Source organism: Falco rusticolus, chromosome 6 (genome assembly GCF_015220075.1).
Source record: "Falco rusticolus isolate bFalRus1 chromosome 6, bFalRus1.pri, whole genome shotgun sequence".
NCBI classification, from domain to species: Eukaryota; Metazoa; Chordata; class Aves; order Falconiformes; family Falconidae; genus Falco; species Falco rusticolus.
Window position 1 is genome coordinate 34,077,691 of NC_051192.1, and position 21,684 is coordinate 34,099,374.

Here is a 21,684-nt window from a genome sequence, read left to right on the forward strand (position 1 = left end):
AATGGCAATGTACAGCTATGATAAATATTCTTCTCTTCTATGAGTTTGACAGTAGACTCAGGCTCTACTAATTTTGTTGGGACTATGGAGCTATCTGAAAGCCAGTTATTGCGGCAACAAACTGATGAGCATCCTGTGTTGGAAAGCAGGTTTTACATGGAAGCATAATTACAAGATCTCATACAAAATGAGACAACTGATTTTCCCCATGGGCCCAGGCAGACTGATTTTGTCGGAGTTGGGAGCAGAAAAGTCTTCACCTTCCATTCTGCTGGTTTTCTTAATTTCGGTAACAGAATGCTTGCATAGCCAACTAAAAAGCCATGTGGCCTTGCGTGCTTAGCTTCTGTATTGATGATACTCGAAGCAGGGGCATGCTTATGAGTATGTTAAGTTCCATATGCTTCTTTCTATACAGAAAATAGGTGAATATATAAAAAGTTGTTTTGGTATGATGGGTGAAAACCACTGTGGGTCCTATTTAACTGCCATAATCTGCCATGGTATTTTCTCATAAATGGTCTCCTTGCTATGATATATATTTAAAAGAACCCAAAAAAGAAAACCCAAAACACAAACCCCAAACAATATTTTCTGGAACCATTCAGAACCTTACTAAAATCAATATGAATCAAGTTACAAACCCAAATGTTTTCCAAACCTAAGACAGCAAGGAAATATCTAGAGTAGGAGACGTATGGTAAGTTTGAGATGCTAAAGTTTGGACATTTTGAGGTCAAACACAAATATTTTTGTACTTTTTCATAAATCATAAAGTGACTGATTTAAATTCACTCAGACTTCTCTAAAAGAGCTTGATGGACTACTGGGGAGAAAGACAGATGGCAATAGCAAACCTGGAAAAAAGTCCATCTGGTTTACTGAGAGCTGGCATTATGGCTCATAGATGCACTTTCTAAGTGTAATCTGGTCTACAACCAAAGGGCACTGATGCCCAATAGTTTTGGGGAAAATTTCAGATAGAGACAAGAATAACTATGCATACATAATTATTACAGGAATGTATAATACTTGTCACACTCAATGAACCCTCTGCACCTAGGGGTATATCTCTAGGTGAAGTGTCTACCTAGCCATAATTTGGTAATTAGTAAGCCCCAAGCCTAATCAGCCCATCATTTCCAAGAAAAGTTTGAGGCATTGACATACACATTGCTAGAGAGAGAGGATTTGGGACTCTGAATCGTTATGGGCGAAAAAATATAGCCCAAGGATCACCCATTTAATGCTGAGGAAAGCATGTTTTGACAGATGTTTTTACCACCTTTTTACAGAACAGTATATTCAGCTCTCTTTTTTTAACGGTTATGGACTGATAAAGTATACTTCCCTGTAGCTTTATAAACTGTGCATTGTTAGTCTTAAGAGTCCTGAAGGAAAGGAGTATCCTTTTCATTATTATTTTTTTCCTCTTTTCCCCACAGAAAACTGAGAAAGCCGGTAGTTAGGCTCACCTAGTATACCAGCAAGTAGCCTTCAAGGAAGAAAAACAGCAGAAAGATCTTGTCCTGGTTTACAGCTGAGATAGAGTTAATTTTCTTCTCAGTAGCTGGTACAATGCTGTGTTTTGGATTTAGTACAAGAATAATATTGATAACACACTGACATTTTAGTTGTTGCTAAGTAGTACTTACTCTAGATCAAGGACTTTTCAGTTTCCCATGCTCTGCCAGTGAGAAGGGAGGGAACAGATCCAGGACAGCTGACCTCAACTACCAAAGGGATATTCCATACCACAGAATGTCATGCTCAGTATATAATCTGGGGGAGTTTGCCAGGTGTAGAGGAATTGTAGAGGACTGAAGGCAGGTTAATTAACAGTGATAATATACAGCTGTGGGCTGGCATCAGGGGCAGTGGGTTGGCTGACGTGGATAAGGTGCAGCTGTGGCTGGTTCCTGCTAAGTAGTTAAATGGCTCTAAGGGGCATGAAAAAGGAGCACTGGATGAAGAAAGGCCTGGGGGAAGCAGAGGGAGCCCACACCCTGGACGAAGGAGAGGCTGTGGGAGAAGAAGGAGGCCTGGATGAGGAGAGGCTGGCTGGAAGAGGAGCCTGGAGAAGAAGAATCCAGATGCAACAGAGGCAAGAAGCAGGGTGGACTGGCCTGAAGAGGATGAAGAAACAGCATGGACAGTAGATGAACTTTTGAAACCTTATGGGGTATTGGTGGCTGCACTGAGGCAAGGTGTGGGAGCTACTTATTGAAGTTAACCTGGTGTGGGATGGTAAAAGCCTTGTTGTAGCTGGGTAGTTTTGATAGTGCTGTGACAGCCGGGAGCTGCTGATTGCTTCTTGGGTGACTGGCTGGGCATTGGTCAGCAGGTGGTGAGAAACTGTATTGTACATCCCTTGGGTCTTTTCCCCTTGGGTTTTATTCCTATCTCTTTCTCTTCCCTTTTCATTACAATTACTTTTGTTATTATTACTGTTATATTTTTTCAATTATTAAATTGGTCTTATCTTAATGCATGAGTCTTACCTTTTTCCCTGATTCTCCTCCCCAGCCCACTGAGGGGGCTGGGGAGAGTAAACAAGCAGCTGCATGGTACTTAGTTACCAGCTGGGGTTAAACCATGACAACCTTCTGTCCCTGACTAGCAGTTTCTGTTCCCCAAAGTAATGCAAAAGACTGGGAAGAGCTCAGTTCCCAACTTCTTTGGAGCTGACTAGATTGCTACTCTTCTTTTTCCCTTACCTGTACCATGCACTCTGCTACCTCCTCTGCTCCAGCATCCTCCTCTCCCCACCCTGCCCCAAAGGCCCTCTCTCCATCTCCTATCCTGATGAGCCTTCTAGCACTTAACCCCTATTCCTCCATGTATGTGCTGCATGGCCACAGGCAAGTGTCTTGTCTTGTGGCTCGCAGAGGCTGAGATCTCAAAGGGACAGTTGTGCTCAGCTATGTGTCTGTCAGACCATGTAGGAATGAGCAGCAGCAGCTGCCAGGGACCCCCTGAGAACAGGGACAGTCCAGCAATACTTTGGCAGAAGAAGGAATATAACAGAGCAACATGAAAAACTGTGCTGGCACACAGTTCAGGTGTTGTGCAAATTATCTGTCTGCTAACTTGTTAGTGAAAATTGTGGTTCAAAAGGCTGTTACACGTAGCCATTTTACCCAGTGTATGAGCATAGAAAGAACAGCCTGGCCCTCCGAGGCATGAAAAAGAACAAATTAGAATGAGGATCAAATGAAATAATACAGTGAACTTGCGGTTGCAGTGGTTTCTCTAATGCAAAGGGCAGATTAGGCTTTTATCAAGGATGTGATTTGCCAGAGCAGGAAAAAAAAGAATTCTGTAGACTGCAAATGCATTCAAAAAGACAAAGGGTAAGGCTCATTTAAAGCCAGTGAGCCCAGTTCTTCACTTGCAGAGATGCTGTCCCCAGAGTAACCTAAATAGAAGCGTTACTTACTTATGCCAGTATGCACATGGTGAAAGGATACATGAGCCCATCACATGCAAATGATAACTCACAAGAGAGAAAATGGAAAATAACATCAAAGCAACAGATTTCTTTGCATCAATGCTGACAAGAGAGTGCTGTACATGCAATGTAAATACAGTGCCAGCCTCCTAGAGACCTGTGAATATTTTTATTGAAGTAAGTCAATGGCAGTGTGAAAAAGATCATCTGCGGTTTGGTTCTGTGCTTTGTTCTGGAGACAGGGGCAAACCAGCAATGCTCTAATATGATGTTTCATTCAGAGCTTAGCAAGTGTATGTAATAAAGTGAAAAGGAAGAAGGTTGAGAAAAAGCAGACAGGGACATCTTGACTTTTTGTAAAGCAGAATCATTCTTTGCTAAGAACTGAATTAGAGAAATGACATTTACATCTTACAAAAAAGCTCTGGAATGTGTAAGAGTACATAAAAAGAGAGAAACGAGAGTAGTGGTCCCTGTTGGGCTAATAAGAAGTGTTGTTATGCCCCTTTTCAGTGCTGATGTGCAGTAATACATGTCATATAGAGGATGATAATGATAAATTTCAGTGAAATGAACTCCGAGTTTATTTTTCTAGTGAAAAAACCCTAGTTTTCTAGAACAGTGGTTGGGAAAGTTCATAAGAATGCATACAAATTGTAGCAATTAGACCGAATTTGAAAATGTGTTCAGTAGGGCAACAACATTCACGTGCCAGGTTGTAAAACTGATCACTTGAATACAAACAAATCCAGATTCAAGCACCCGAAATCACAAGTCATTGTGTTTTAAAAATCAGGAGATTCAACATTAATAAATATAGGATTATTTTTATCACTCAGTTGTGTTGGATATTTTAGGCTTAAAATGTTAAGTCATCTGCCAATCAAGATTTAGAATATTACTTCCTATATGTGTAAATATTTTAGAGGTAGAAGAAATTTTAATAATAGCAAAGAAGCTTGGATTTCAAGAAAAATACCAAGTATCTTGAGAGTTCACAGTACAGCAGTACTTCAATATCTCTAGATAGCCATAGATAATTAAAATGTCTTTGATCGCTACATTTGGGCCCTACTAGCACTTGAAAATGGCATTCCAAAAAAGTCTTTTAATAAGTGGTCATACAAATGGTTCTGATTCAGTGAGTAAGAAAAACATGAAAGTAAATTGAGGATCTTCTGGGGAAAAGAAAAAGATATATAGGACTGTTTCAGAGAGAAATCTGTATTTTGGAGATGGAAAATGAAGGCATGGTAGAAGGTATTTTCCTGTGGAATTCAGATGAAACATCGCATTCCCATGTGCTTTGACATTTTATTTGCTTCAAGAAGTGTGTCTTGTCTCCCTCTGCAGAAAAAGCACGTACCAGTTTGGGCAGTGGTATAACCTAATATATATTTTATGCATGTGCACAGATTCTCACATGCCCAGCAATATGTTAGAAGAACATCTATGAGGTTACTAAGTCAAGCACTCAAACACTAGAAAACACTCATATTATGTTTCCCTGTGCAGTGTCATTTTAACCTCCCATGTGCTTACAGTACAATACAGTGTCAATTAAGTGTTTACATTCTGCTTTATCTACAAAACTGTAGTCTCATTCAGTGCATTAGCTAGACTGCTGGCCAAAGTGAGTTCTGGATGCAGTCTCTTGAGGGCTGCTGTGTCCTGTGTGTGCTCTGTCCCAGTGTTTCCTACTGTACAGGCTCCCTCCCACATCCCACTGGCCTCCTCATGCTATTTTCCAGCCCGCTCCTCTCCTTTCCCTGAGGGGCTCCCATTACCTCTGCTGCCTGCAAGAATCCCAGCATAGGAATTGCCCTACGTATTTATTTCTGTGTGAGTGTAGTCCTGCTCTGGTGCCAGTAACCACCTCCACCAACAACTCCAGTCCCTGATCTTTGCATGTCAAATCTTCATGCTTCTGCCCTGCTCTGAGGTCCAGTCTTTTTCTATCAGTTTCCTAACCTAGACATGGATAATCACAGTCCAGCACTTTTCCCTCTGCACTCCAATCACTTCCCTATTTAACACAGCTGGGCCCTAACAGCAGAGGAATTGAGATGAGAGCAGAACTGAAAAATGAATAAATATGACATGTGATGAACTAGGTACAGTGCTTGGTAAGCTCTCCCTAACAAGGCCACACGAACAGAGGAAGATCTGTTTCAAATAACAAGTCAGTACCACACGCCAGGTTTCAAGACCAATATAAGAATATTTTTGGACTTCTCTGTGGAACAACTGAAGTGTTTTTTAATCAGAAAACCACATCCATTTTCCTCTAATACTTCTTCCAGGCACAGAGCAGCCACTTTGGCCACTGGAATGAAAATAAATCATTAAAATAAAAACAAAATGTAAGAAAGCATTAAAAATGTTTTATAACCAAAATAATAAAATAAAAATATAGTAATAATAAAGAAATTTTAGTCTGTGCACACAGAAAGGAAGATTTCAGCTCAGACAAGGTTCTGCAAAGTCGTAAGAACTGAAAAGAAGATTTTTGTAGTAATTCTTACACAGTGACCTCAAATATAGAAAGCATTACTACCAAACACTATAACATTAATAATTTCTATCCAGGCTTGAAAAGAACCGTAAAAGTTGAAATTTACGAATGAGTTCATTGTGTCCTGTGCCATCTGATAAAGTTGTATCCTTGACAGCTGAGTTGTAACGTCGAAAAAATATAAATCAAGACAGCAAATCAGTATAATTAACAAAGGTGATTACTCAGGGTTATGATTCCTCAAAAACATGTATTGATGAAATACTGTACCAGGAAAATTTAGTGGTAATTCCACTTTGGCTGAAAACCGGCTGACTTCATTATTCTCACAGATACTTGCTATGAGCTTATTAATTTTGAAGCCAATAACTTTAATGACTTCTCCTGTTGACAGGCAGCATTCATTTCCAAACATTTCATAGATGGAGCCTGAAAAGGAATACAAAAGGAAAGAAAAGCATTATTTGGCTTTTTCTCACTTTGTCAAGTGTCTTTACCTCTTTGAATGAAAGCAAAAAATACTTAAAATAAGTTATGTGAAATAATATTTATCTGTGATAACTAACCTAATTTTCATTTCTTCCTTAGTGTCATGAGAAAATCCATCTTGTGGCTTCAGTGATCTCTAGGTCAGCTCTGTGTGTACACTGTTCTTTGATTCATGTAAGGAGAAAGTCTGAAAAACCTGCATTTCCAAGCTTTAGACCAAAACAGAATGAGGTAGAGCATAGGTTCACCTGGGTCATCAGGAGCTGCCTCCTGAAATCAGCAGGCAGTGGAACTTGGGCAGGAAAGGTGCAGGGCATAATATATCCCATAGGAAACAACAGACTGTATCAGAAGACAAAAACCAATAGACCTTAGAAGGTGCCCAGGGAGAAGCCAGGAGGCATCAAAGTGCAACCAGCATTTGAGCTTTCTGTAGGAACAGAAAACCTGAAGAATTGAAAACCTGAAGAATAAGAAATTGGAAAACTGGCAAATTAACAGTGGTAATCCCTGCCCCATACTGAAACAAGCCTACTGATTCTGACCCAGCAGCAAAAAAATTTGGGTTTTGTCTGTGATGTTCAGAAGTTTGAGAGCAGGAACAAGGCAATCCAATCAAGTATTTCAGAGCTTCCCCAGCAAAACCTGGGACTGCAGCTTGCCCTGCCAAAAAGAACTCTCCCTTCTCCATTCTAGCTGTGGTTAGTCTCTGCTGTTTCGGAAGTGGGGGCAGGGGGAGAAGAACAAAGCAAAACCAAACCAAAAGCCAAGCTGTGCAGAAGGAAAATGCATCCTGGTTGCTGCAGGAGGTTAGCAGCAGCTTTGAGGCATGGGATCAACTAACTATATATAAAGGCAGAGCAGCCTACAAATGGTGTTCCATTTGTAGGTAGAATTGCATTGAGCCCAGAAAATCAGAATGTTGATTTTAATGATAGCTGCTGCTCTTGCAATACCGTGCAGTTCATTCCAAGAACTTATCGAGCCTGGTCCTGAAGTGACGTGGAAGTACAGAAGTACCCTTTCTGGAATCCCGTCTCAGAATTTCATTTCCCTTGTGGTGAGAAACCTTATTCTCATTTCCTCTCCCAGTGTATTGGTGGGTGTATTCATTTGCTCTGCTACTAATGTTGCTCTGCTACTGAAAATGCTCTTTTTCTCATTTTCATTTCTCCCTTTCCCAAAGGGTTTGCAAGGTTAGTTTTGCCCTTCTCTGGTCACATTTTTGACAAAAATTTAGAAGAAACGTATTCCTTTCACCTGCTAAGAAGACCAATTTCCCTTCTCACAATACCTTTAGTAGTCCTCTCTCAAATCTTGTTCAGTTTGAAGTCTTTTCTTATTATTTTCCTTTTAACGTAAGTAACCAGAACAGTCTCAGGCAATGAAATATTTAAAACCTGACCTCTGGTTGTGTAGTAGCAACTAATAGTTGAGATGGCCTGTACTGAAGTATTGCCACTGCCTGCAGAACTCACTTCCCACAGAAAGTAACATTCTTTACCTCACAGCTCTCCTTGAGTTGGTGGGGAGAAAAAAAAAGGCACCTTTTTTTTTTTTTTTTTCCAAGTGTCATATCAGAAATGCAACTAATAGCTGAATGATTTTCCTAATGCTTACTCAAGATTAGATCAATTCCACTCATGACCACAGCTTGGGCTAATAAGCATCTCCTACTGAGTCTGGGATATATTTATCAATTCTGCTGCAGCACTTGCAGGTGACAACCACTTGGTTACCATCTCAGCCTCACTGGAAGTCACTGGGAGTCTGACCTGAGCATAAGTTGCTCTGGTTTTAGGCTAAACTCAAAGCATCAGTAGGGCACCACAGAACAATGGGTTTGTGTCAGGACAGGAAGGTGAAGGAGGGTAACAATGATCAACAGGTTGTGTAGTCTGTTGTGAAGACATGCCAAGGCAAACCTGTCTGTTACTTGTGCGATGCTCTCACAAATGAGACGGATGCCAGGAAATCCCCAGCTGCTCCCCTGTAGAAGACAGGTACTGATGTAGGTTTGAAACCCTGTGTCGAAGGAATCCCAGTTAATTTTTTTTTTTTTTAAATATCGTGTGGCAGATGCTTTTGGCAGGCTGGATGTGACAACATTGCCTGGTTTCACTTGCTGAGAACCCTACATAGGATCAAGGGGACTTCTGTACTTAGGCTCTGAACTCCCACACCAGGCTACTGACTTTCTGTTGCACAGCAGGATGATGATTAGCACAGAGGTATTCTGGATTATAGTGCCACGCAAATATTAACCACAGCCAGGTGAAGAAATACGCTGTTTATCCATGCTTCCAACCAATCTGGTACCTCAGCAGAAGACAAGATTGCTGCTTCCCTTTAACTAAAAAAGAACAGCCTGGTTTTCTTATTGTAAAGATAGTGCATAGTTGTTTGCTCTCCCTTTGGTCCCTGAGCAATTCAACATTGAGTAACTCAGATGTCTCCACTGGATATTGCTGCAGCTCCCATCAGTAGGCTGGCTGCTGCTCTAATAAACACATGAGGAATTATCATAGCTCTCATTGCTTTAGCTGAGCTCTGTAGGATATTTTATGACAGTCAGAAAAGTGTATGTGCAATACTGATTTCATATTAGAGTGAGAGGGAGATAAAGATTGAGCAGCCGTGAAGAGGGTAATATTCCTTTTGTGCTGAACCACCTCGCTCCTCACATCAGACACAGTAGAGATCACAAGCAACCATATTATTAGGGAATCCCAGAGGACCCAGCGCAATGAGCTCTGCATTATAGAAACATGGAGAGATGAGCAAAGAATTCCAATATTCTCACCTCTGAAAAAACATTTGTGAAAATCTAGTCAAAATGGGAGCTCATGGCTTCTAGAGGCTTTTTTTCTTCAGTGCAGGTTTAGATGCAGTTTCTCCAGATCACCTCACTTGAAAATAGACCCCTAGAAATCATTTAACATGTGACAGTAGCTACGCTAATTATGGGTTTTGGGCACGTTTGCTTTCATCTCTGCTAGACAGACTTTGCAAGCTTTCCCCTTGATGCAGCTGGGTGCAGGCGGTGCTGCTCCATACCACACAGGCACTGAGCCAGGCGGGTTCCCCACCTCCCTGCTCTGGCTGATTTCCAAATAACATGGTAATTGGAGCAGAGCAACCCAAGCAACGGCCCCGAGGGGAAGAAGGGAGCAGTTAAGAGGCTGCACCACTCAAAACAATGGTGTGATTGAAGAATACTTAGCCACTACTTCAGTCTATACCTGCAGCAGAGTGGTCATCTCTATATAGACTCCTCTAAATAGAGAAATCAGAGGAGTACCCTGTCTCTGATCATGGATGGTTCTGAAGGACTTACTGCTTCTATCAGATTTACTTTTCCTCAGACACAATAGCTTAACTACAAATTGTACGGCAGAGAGTTTGAGTAGTCCTGCTCTCCATTGCAAATTAAAAAGTATAAATGGAGTTTGCAGAAAAGTAAAAACACTGATCAGTTAGTGACAGGTCCAAGACTGAAGATCCAGCCTGGCAATACACATGAGAAGAGACTAGCTCTGCTAAACGCTCAAAAATAGATGATTGGATGACACCAAAATTAGCTTTTGACAAAGCAATCCAAATTTGCGAACCATGAGAAATGCAGGTAACAACCTACACAGGGTAAACAGTAGCCTAGCACTGTACAGATGATGGGGAATCTAAAACACTACAAGAAAAGGGTAAAATACACAAGAAAAGAAAATCTGCACTCATAAAAGAGAGAAAGTACCTGAGGCAGGCAAGCATATGGAGTGCAAGCTGGAGTCTACAAAAAGCATTACATGGAGCTGCAGGCTCTGTTTGAAACATCAAGGGCCAAGATAATGCATTCAGAAAAAAGATGGATTATAAATGCCACACTGCAAGCCACAGAAGAGTGTGCACAGAATAGACACACAAGGCTGTCACAGCACCTTAACTCTCAGGGTCTTTCATGAGAACAAAACATAACATTGTTGAGGAAAACAAATGGATCATATATCTAAAAGTATCAGTTCTAGGAAAAAGTGAGATAAAATTAGAACTTACAAAAGAAAGTCATGGTTTTGATTAAAATGAAACAAAAAAAGTAAATCGAGGGAGCTGGTTGTCTTACCGTCAAAGAAATTACATTGCAAACTATTATATGGGTACATAATGCACTGGCTGAGATAATGCTTTGTAATAATACCAAGGAAAGTGAACGCCTTCTAGAATTAAAAGAAGAAGAAGAAAGAAAAAAAATATGCATATTTTGGCATCATCAAGAAGGGAAATGGTATTAAGCAGCTAGGAAGGATGTTTTAAGTCTTCTAGCAGAGAGGAAAGCTTTTAGCAGAATACAAACGGAGAGTGCCCAAGAATCCCAGGACTCATGGCCATAGGATGGTAATTTTCATCCCAGAAGAGAAATTGGACAAATTATTCATATAACCACTGAGTAACAGAGGTATGCCACCACATTTTTCATCCAATTAAAGGAGTCAGAGACCAACCTCCAACAGCTTATCAGAAGTAAAACATACATATGAGTGGACAGACAGACAGATAGATGTATATATATATACACGTAGATAGATATCTACCTAGATGACCATTTTCATGGGCAATTTGTAGTGTTTTAATTACCTCCTCCTTTATTAGATTCATTTGAAATAGACCAAAAGTTTGAAAGATTATGAGGGTGCGAGATTGGGAGGAGGATGGCTAATGGCCTGAGACCGTGACTGCAGAAGCCTCATTTTTAACCATACCAGGATAACAAAACAACAATGACAAAAAAAACCAACACACACACACCCCCCCCATTAAAAAATGAAACTCTGCTAGCCATACTAGAACAGATTCATTTTTTGGGGTGCAATTTCACTTACATTATTGATTGTAATTATGTATTTTTCTGCAGCTAGCTTGTCTTAGCCCTTATTTTAGCCATTGCTTGGCGGTTTGCCTGGAATAGTACAATGAAGATTACATTCAGACAAGAAAAATGTTACCTGTGTGATTTGTCATCTAGGCATTTGCAGCAGATATTTCTGCTGATAAAAGAGAAGGAGGGAAATTGCATGATTTTCAAAAGAGACAATAAAAATTCTTTTTCCTTTAAGAACCATGATAATTAGTCTTAAAACATTGTGAAAATACCCACTGTGTGACAATGTGACCCTGAAAGATTTTACTTCAGCTGTGTGACGTGGACTGATAAACACAATATAATGAAAAATAAAATTAAAATCAAAACGGACCTTTTAGCACATATATTTGTTGTTGCACAATGGTAACTGTTGTTTTTCCCACTCAAGCCACAAAGAAAGTGTAAGATGTTGAAAATGTAAATCGAGTAACCTTAAGGACTGAATCTTTTTGATTTGAGAAAGAGGTATGCAATGTAATGCAAAAAAAACATCTTAGCAGAACCCAGAATAAAGCAGCTTATTTACAATGATCAAGCAATGCCCCTGAAGGCTGTAATTAAAGAGTTTGTTGCCTTTGAAACCACCTTTTCTGGATTGCTACTTTGTTCAATAAAAAACACATTTCTATCCCTTCATAAGCTCATCTCTACTTTGACAATCCATATTAGCAACTGCTGTGATCACATCAAAGCAACCATAACAATTTGTTCAATACTTTTTTCCTCCATCTTTCCTAAAATGCTAAGCAGCCATACCACCATGCTCCCTAACATGAGCCCTAACATGAGCCTTTATTTCTCATTATAGGTACGAGAAGGGTCTTTCTGTATTAAAAACAACAATATAAAACAAAAATACAGTGAAAGCCTGAGATGGAGAATGTCATTCTTCATGTCAGGGCGGATGACAGTACCATTGAAAGAAATATTTTATAATGGTTGATAGAACAGCAAATATATCAGTCATATGGCCCTTTTCCTTTGCAGAAGCTTAGAGGCCCATTCGGTGACTGCTCTCAGAGTGAACGCTTCACTGATGCTGATAGCAAGTATGGCTCAAAATCAGGCCCATGACTAAACAGCAATAATATATCCCTCTCGCGCTGCACGCCTCTGGGCAGTTTAGCGAGGAGGGCTGGGGAGAGCAATGCAAACAAGACAAAAGGCTTGACTAAGGTGGCACAGAGGATCATTCAGCAGGGCTGGAGCAGCTCAAGCCCAGGCTGGCTGACTCCCAGTCTAACCATCTGTCTGCTACAGGGTACTGCTAATCACTTCCAAATATCCCCCGTTCTCTTTTTCTTTTTTAACAAAGACCAAGCTTTTCTCCTAACAAAAACAAATGACTTTGCAGGCCAAACACTAGGCATTGACTCCCTAGCCCCGTGAGCTTGAATCCTTGAAGGAGAAAATTCTCCCTTTCATCTCTCGGTAGCACCCACTGAATTCATTGCAGCTGGCAGGCTGAGCGGTCTTTGAAAAAAGATCCAAAGAATCGGGAACCTGGCTGCTTTGCAGGGAGATGAAAGATCTCCCTCTGTGTCCTGAAAGAGTAGAACTTTGTCCCAACATCCGTTTCCCAGTGCTCCTTTCTCCACTATTAAGTTGTCATCGGTTGCCCATATGGGTGCTGTATTCCCAGATCAGAGATGGCTTTGTTTCAGGGGCTGGTGAAATGGTTCTGCTTTGGCATAAAGGCACGACCCACTGGTGCAGCCATTCAGCCAGAATTGCAATAGCATGCTTTCCCCTACGACGTAGCTCAGCTGAAATCACAGTTTTATTGAGGCTGCTGCAGGCTCCCAAAGTAATATGAAGGGCATAATGTATCTATAATTAGCGTCAATAAAAAAGATATCATTCTTTATGGACATTATTTGGGGGTTAGCCAGTTGTTCAGAGTTTATGCTCTTTGGCAAGAAGAGAGACCTATTTTAAAGTTTCAGGGAGGAGAGTTTTGCTTAATAACTTTAATCATATTATCCTGTGATTAAGCAGTAGGGAAAAGCAACCGATGTCTGATGGTGAGAAGTTAGGTGTCCTTGTTTTTCAGTCAGATACCTCCTGCGAACCAAAGATGCTAATCAGCACACTGGCCTTTCCCCACTAAACTTGAATGAACTAACACCTTGTGGGGAAGATACAAAGAAGCTGACTATCACACGCACAAGGCAGGCAAAGCAGGAAGCATGCCCTAGCTTCTTTCTCCAATTCCAGGCTGTGAGGGTGGCTGCAAATAGTATAAAGTACGTGTATGGCTCTTATCCACCCCTTCCTCCCTACTCCTAGAAGGTGCACCCATCCAGACCCCAGTAAGCCCAGCTGCCCCATGCCCACATGGTGCTCCAGAGGCCCAGGGCTAGCAGTGGTCATGAAGTCGGTAGGAATCTGCGTCAAGATCCTCGATCAAGTGACAGAGCAACTTACTGGGGTTTGTAACAGCTCTCCTCTCTCTAACATGTCCTAAGCAACAAAAATGTGCAGGTTTGGTCAGTCTGGGACACAAATCCTCCGAGGAGTTCAGCTGCTGAATTGCCATGGGGGTAAACTCCCTTCAAAAGGCTCTGCGCAAAGAAGGCATCTTGTCTTGATCATATCTAATTAGGCTGCAGAGGGTCTGATTTTTGCCAGCACGAAACCATCAAAAAACAAAAGCTGTAAGATTTATCTTTAGCCATATAGAGTCAAACTTTAAATGTCAAGTGCTTTAAGCCATTTCAATCATAATGGAATTTTTTAAAAAATTACTTCTGCAGTTTCTGATTTATTGCTTTCCTGATAGGTTTATGCTTTTTTTTTTTTATACTTCCTTCTGATTCTCATCTATCCAGAGGGCTCACACTCTGCATGTGGCAGCAGAACTCTGTGCGTGCAGCACCCACTATAATAGAAAGAGCAAGTGAAACCACAACTCCAAATGCAACACCCTTGACCTTTTGTTTGGGTTTACCCACACAAGTCAGAATTACTGCAGCAGACAAGAGAATGCTAAAAGCTGATTTTGAACAGCATTAGTCACTGTTTTCACTGTTTGTGATTTATTTAGTTTTCTTCATTTTCATTGCAGCGTTGATTACTTTGACCTAAAGGATGTTTATTGAAGTATATGTTTAACAGAAAATCTGTGATTTGTTGTACTAGGTTTAAGAAGACTGCTTAAATTAAGTTGCAGGATCAGACCAGAGTGTTGAGCACTTCACACGTGAAGCCCAGAACTGGAAATATATTTAAGCATCTTGCCCTTCTGAGGTCACAGCATGCTGCCTCTTGTACCATTACTGTGCGTCCAACAGAGCTAACCAGAAACAGTGAACCTGGATTAATGCCATGTTCCAATGTGCATAGATCTCCAGGTAACGGAAGAAAAAAATACCCTACAAAAAGCCCTGAGACTCAGAAATGGTGCATGGTCATAGGCTTGTGTATCATGAGATGTTTATCCCAGGATCTTCCCTACTCTGTCATTTGATATAGTTGTCCCCTTATCTTCCTAGAGCCCAAGTCTGTGAAAATTGTCTTGGTGGTTTTATAGAATAGCAGGTTCATGTGTAGGAAAACATGGCTCCTCCTGCTGCAGACCTCTTCCTTGCATCCCTGGAGGCCAAAGTGCAACAGCTGGGGAGCCGTCTGCACTGCAGGAACCCAGGACATTGAGGGCAGCTTCAGTAAGCCAAGGCAGAGGATTGACCCCTGCTTTGAGGCAAGCCAGGCAGTTTGGGTATTCTGCCCATCTCCTATGCTATCCACAGAAAGGCCCAAAGTTTAATGTCACAGAAAGGAAATCCCCACAAGGAGATCCTCGAAACAGCTTTGCCCTCAGCACCAGCTACCCAGGGTCAGATTTTTCTCACTGTGTCTGGATGAGTCATCCATTGAGGGCAGCGGCATGAATAAAACGAGCAATATTTGACCCATAAAAGTCAGGTTTTGTTCTCATATTGCATTCACTGAAGGGCACTTTCCTTCTTGTTCAGAATAAAACATGTTTTTGAATCAGCCTGAAAAAGTGCAGGAGAGTTTCAGTGGTACATATTAATAGAGAAAATTTACCAATATGTTCCAGCTGCTGACCGCAAAAAAGAATCCAAACTATCTGTTACTCTGACTGTACCTAGAACTCTTGCTCCTAACTGCTCAATCAAGAGGAAGGGAAACAACTATGTTCAAGGGAAAAACCCTTTCATTTTTACAGACACATTTGGCTTCTGTCTCTAAAAAAATGAGACAAATTAGCAAGTGCAAACATTGTATCACAAATGTCACCAATTTCATGTGCAATTCTCCCTTTGGCATGCATTCAGCTGAGAGTTCCCCCAGTAAATGCATAGGTCATTTTTACTGATCTTCCACCTCTAAGGAATATAACCCTAACTATCTTCATCAAAGCCATTCAAAGTTGTCCATGCCTTAGCCTATATTTAAATTATCTTGTTGCTTTTTATAAGTAAAAGTGCCTTTATTAATCCTAAAGAGGCAGCTTGCTTGTTATATTCGTATGTATTACAGAGTGCATATTCTAGCTGTCATTGACTCACTGGCTTTTCACACTGATAAGGGAGCAGAATTTGTTCCCTTCAGGTTGTCTTAAAAACAGTAAAACATCATTCCATCGTATGTGGGTAACTGGCTAGCTGAAAAGGGTCACATAGACATAGTCCAGCTGGCTGGGCAAAAATGCACATCGCTCTCAGCTTATCTGAAGTAAAGCAAAAATACACTATCCCTGGCTGTTCTTGTTACACAGTAACAGGAAGATTGCGGTGGGAAAAGAATGTTGCAGGTGGGAACAGATAACTACAGAAGAGAAACTAGGGGCGGTCTTGGTATTTAGGCAACTAACCAATAATGAGCTTAACTTTTGTAATATGTATGAGCTAATTATAACAAGGCATAAAAGGTGACTGTAAGAGACAATAAACGAAGTCTGCTGATCACTCATATTGAGTGACTGTGTCTTCCCTCCGTCGCAACAATCGTACATGATCGTTTTCTAGTGTTGAGAGCTATTCTTGTCTAAATTAGGACTTGGGCAGCTGGGACCTGATATACAAGTGTTCTTCTATTCAGTTTGCCTAGCTGCAGTCACAGGGTTAACAGGACTTTCGCAAGTGGTTCCTGCAGTCTGCTGATGGCCAGCAGAACCCATCACTCCCCTGAAAGGCTCACAGAAGCACATGCTGGAAAGATGCCATTTCCCAGTAACAGAAGCAGAAAGAGTGAAATTGAAACTGCAGAGAGGGTGAGCAGACATGGATACACAGCCAGCAAAGGAGAGTCAAGAGGAACCACGAGCCTAAGCATGTTCATGTTCTTTATGGTTCACCAAAGGGAGTTTTGAAATGGAACTGTTCATTGTTACCAAAGAAGGAGAAAATACCAAGCGGTTTTGTTTGGCATTGCCCCTCACGCAGCTGTCAGAGAGCACCAAGCAGCTGCCCAGAGGGGGGATCCCCACCTGGCAATACTAAGCATCTTTAACTCCCTTAGGTCTGGAAGGTCATTAACCAGAGGTGTGCATGTGACCCCACTGTTGCCTCTTCCCACCATTTTCTCCCTGTGTGGAGAGACCTGGCACTTTCCAGAGCCCCAGGAGATGCAGCAGAGAGGGGAACACCACATTCGCAGCATGCTGCTTCACTGCACTCCCAACCTGCAGAGGTGGAGCATGCTGGCTTAGAGTTCCCTTCTCCTCAGAGAACGAGGGCAGAGCGTACGCCTTCCTGATGTGCTTCACGGGGCTGTCATAAGGACATGTCCTGGCACTGGGATTTACACAACACATGCTGGTTTTGAACAGCTGAACTGCAGAGAGGAGCTACCAAATCTTGCTGTACTCTGGCAAGCCCCAGTCCTTGGGGCCCTAATCCCATTGCTGATGTGTGCATTTAGCTTTAGGGGAATAAAAAAAGGCAATGTGGGATTTCTATTTAGGTGGAGCAAAAATGGGAAGGCTGTGGGTAGGGAACATGGCTAATGGCAAGAAACACCAACAGAATAGGTACCTTGAGCAGTTTTGCATTTTTCACGATTAAAATCTGACACTCTTTACTGTCCTGCCACTGGTTAAATTAAGCCTGCATAATATTAAATTCAATTACCCATAAAATAATTATATCAGTATTAAAACAGACATAATTTTTGCAACATAAAGATGAAAGCCTATATTTGCATGCTATCTGTAAAAATCAGTGGTCATACAGTACTCAGCTCACTAAGCATCAATATTTACTAAAATGTTCAAAGAAAGATATTCAATCAATCAAATCAGTTTCCAATGGATTTTCAGTAGTTTAATTTTTTTAATAATATATTCTAATGAGCTATTAAATTGTCACGTACTTCAGTCTGCACTGTAGTTCTTTTCTAATCAGTGCTGATTACCAAGATATTTGTATCTGGCAAACTAGCTCTCATTTTATAATCAGACTCCCTATTCCCTCCAGAAATTCAACAGTCCAGTTTCTGTAGCAATGATGTTATGACTGCAAAGTCCTAAACAACTGCTCTGAGAGGCATCCCTGGTGTTTGCAGAACCACCCTATTCTTTCACCCATGTTTCTGCTTTCAAACCAGAGATGACAATAATTTCTCTACTTCTGTATGGTCCTTTGAGTGTGATGAATGAAAAGCACTTCAGAAGAACTTGGGGCTATTACTAACCTTCCATGCTCCTGACTCTGCATAGTGTCAGACAGTTGTAGGTGGTGACTGCAGGCTGGGGCACTGACTATGCAGCCACACACCGCTGGATGGAAAGGGGAGGAGGAACATGGGAGTATGAAGAAGCTTCTCAAACCTTGACTATCCTGCCTGAGACAAGGATAAGGATTTAACCAACCCCCAAAGTCCAGGCATAGCTTGAAAAACACTGATGTCATCCTAGAGAAACCCTTTCCTCTGTTTCAGGGCAGGAACAGCGAGGTGAACAGGAACAGAACTTCCTCAGGAAGGTGTCTTGGTCATAGTATTCACTACCAACAGCAAAAGGTCAATTGCCTGCAGCTTCTCTAGCTGAAAGTGTTTTGAATGGAAACAAGTCCTGTGCATTTGCAGTTTGGGGAGCTACAGTTAAATATATCACAATTCCATTAATAGCAGCAGGAACATAATTTTTTGTTGGCCAGTAGATTAATGGTGGAATGGGTGCATGCAGCAATATGTTTTCAACTTACTCTCCACCAGGAACTGCATCAGGAAGACTTGGGTCTCAAAACAGAGTCCTGGATTACATTTGGTGTAACATGGGTATGAAGGAAGAATAGGATCTTTTAGACCTTTCACCTTGCCCAAAGCAAGCAAATTCCCACTCTTTCCCTAGAGCTTGACTTTGCAGCTTCTAATAAAAATACCTCACCACACGGAAAAAGATGCATCCATCCTTACAAAGACTTCCAGCATTATGCTTTCCTTATGCTTCCAGAGGTACTGAAAAACTGTCAAGAAAAGTGTGGCTAATTTGCAGGTCCTATATTTGCAAATTCATTTAGACCTAAGTGCAGCGTGTGCAAAATGTTGCTTCCAGATAGAGTAAATGAAGAGTTTCATCCCCACAGGACATAGTCCACCACAGAAGACCAGTGAATGAATTACACTGCTGTCATCTTACCACATAATTACTATAGCTTTCTTTGGTTGGCTGTACAACTTTGACGTGACAGCTCTAATGGATTTAGTAGACCGTTATTTACTCCATTAGCCATTCTATGGACCTGGTTAAGCTGACATTAAGAAACCTAGCACTTTTTTTCTGGGGTTGTTGAGAGGGGAATATACATAGCATGTACATATGTAAAAATTCTCGCTATTTTAAATTCTTACACCAGAAAATTAATTATCTCTTGTGACTGACCAGTTTCAAAAAATCCCATGTAATGCTTTAAAAATGAATATTCTCCCTCACTATCTGCCTGTTGTGCTAAGAATGGTTAAAGATTCCTATGAAATCCAACTTGATAAAACCACTAATCCAAGTAGGACTCAGCTGACAAGGCTGACTTTGTAGCTGTGTGGGAGCTACTACAATCAGTGCACAAATGCTCTGATTTGGTCCCTGCAACCATAGCAATAAACCTGTGTTCTCTGTCAATAGACCTGCCATTACCCGCAATGTGATTGCCGGTGTACTGCATGTGGTAAGAGAAATCAAAAGGGTTGTTGGGGGCACAGGAGGATCTGCCTGAGGAAGGACCAAAGAATGGTCCTAATGGAAATTCAAAGTGCACAAAGTGGTCCACTCTGCTGTTTAGCAATATAACAGGAGTTACCTCAGACTCTGTCTGAAGTACTACTCTCGCTTCAGCAAATGCAACATAAATCATAATGCAATCACAGAACAGTGTGTTCACCCCTGCTGCCAGGTATGGAGGGGAGAAAAGTGTTCGGGAGAGGTCTGACATGGACAGAGATCTCAGGGAAGGAGGAAGGGAGGAAAAGGGAGAGTTTGGCCTGAGAAGGTCTTCTGCAGCCCTAGATCCTGCAAACTTATCAGGCACAGTGCCTCAAGCATCTCAAGCTTCCTCTGAAGCAAAGAAGAAGAGAGAGGAACCAACACAACCTGCTAGTGGATGTTGGTGTTTCTAGGTACTTGCAAGCATTCTGGGGATACACAGACTGTGAGGGCAAAGGCCCAAGTGACATGTCTGATTCAGCCTTACTCGTTGTATAAGCAAGAAACACTTGCATGTATGTTAGTGCTGCATCTAGCCTGCTGGTGAAAACACCTAGGAGCACAGCTGAGAGGAAGCCACCAGGAGCAGAGGACAGGAAGAGGTGTGCTGCTGAAGACTGAAGAAGCATCGGGGCAGCACAATGGCTCTGGCTTTTAGTGCAAACTTTCCTGGCTCTAGAGCACATACCACCCCCTCCCAGGGCTGTGCAGGCTCTTTTATTGTAGACATTCATCAGCTGTCTCTCACATGCAAGGACATTGCTGCAGAATGATCTGTGGGCTGTCTTCACTGGGGGTTTTTTTTGGCTTGTGTGTAAGGGTTTACACAGTAAATTGAACCACAAGCTGAATACCCTGGCTCCACAGATGCACTGGTATGAGTTTTACCATCCACTAGCAGTAGGATGCAGACTGTAGGAACTCAGAAACCTGACGACAGCTGGGCTACCATAATTTTGTCATAGCATTTTGTATATACATATATATCTCACAGTATTTTGTGTACACATATACACATATATACATGTACATATACATACAGTCTCTATTTATATTACCTCTGCTTCCTAGGTGTGTGGAAAGAGACAAATATGGTGGCTACTCTAACTTAAGGAGGTGATCTTCCTATTTTTTAAATTCCCCTCTTCATCACTGAGGTAATAGCCTCCTTACCAAGAACTTAATTCTGTTCAAGTTCTCGGGCCAGTTTAAAATGTAAAATTTAGACAGGCCACATGTCAAAGGTTGGGAAAAGCATATTTTCAAAAGTTTTTGGTAATTTTGGCTGTTTATTTCCCAGAATGTATTTTTGTGTATCAGTACTATTCGTGCATCCTAGGCAGTTTCCAGAGCAGCCAGGATGGGCAATCAGGAGAACATGGACAGTACGCTACCATCTCAGCTTAATTCTGCCCATTCCCATTTTCTTTCCATCCCAAGAGGTTGTTCTTATACAGGGAAGAATCACCCACTCCGGCCACAGCTGCTGATCACAGCTCAAACCTTCCACGGCCACAGCGAACAGCGGCCACCTCCTCTCTTTTCCTACTATGAGGCACTATGGGGATTTTTAGACTAATGTAAAGATAGATATTGTGGATCCTGAAGTGGGTATTTGGCTGAAGCTGAAACAGGCTTCAGTTCATTTCATGAAGCCCTCTCTGTTTTATTTAATGTGACCCCACATTTTCCCTTGCCATGGCAGGGAGGTAACTTTCTTTTCATAGGTTGGTACATGGGCTTGACATGCTGTTTTCACTGTCATTAAACAAAGTCCATGCCCTGACCGAGTGCAGAACTTTTCCCTCCAGTGCAAGCCTCTTTACCACCCTTCCACTGTGTTTTGAGCACAAGGAAAGCCTAGAACTAAAAACATCAGAAAAAGATTCACAGCAGGAAAACCCTGTCTGGCTCATACCCATCCCTTTGTATTGTTGCACCGCTTGAAGTATCCCCAAATGCAGGGCAGAACTTCAGGAAAACGTTATGGTCCCTCACAGTCACTTTCCAGACTCCCTGGTTCTTTATTTCTGAGACAGCACCTCTCCATGCCAACCCCAGAAGAGCAGAGCTAGGCTTAAGCAATTAACCTCTGTGAGGTGATTTGTGATTGCTGGACTGATGGCTCTGCATGAGTGCAAACCAAA

The 21,684-nt window shown here is 41.6% G+C and overlaps 1 protein-coding gene across 1 annotated transcript in view; it reads right to left on the bottom strand.

Annotated features, from left to right (window-relative positions):
* The window catches only part of THEMIS (thymocyte selection associated), an 84,514-nt gene that overhangs the window by 62,414 nt on the left and 416 nt on the right, over positions 1-21,684 (bottom strand). The window contains exon 2 of the mRNA XM_037392992.1: positions 6,237-6,395. Within this exon, the coding sequence (XP_037248889.1) occupies positions 6,237-6,395 (159 nt within the window). The remainder of the gene's footprint in view (positions 1-6,236; positions 6,396-21,684) is intronic.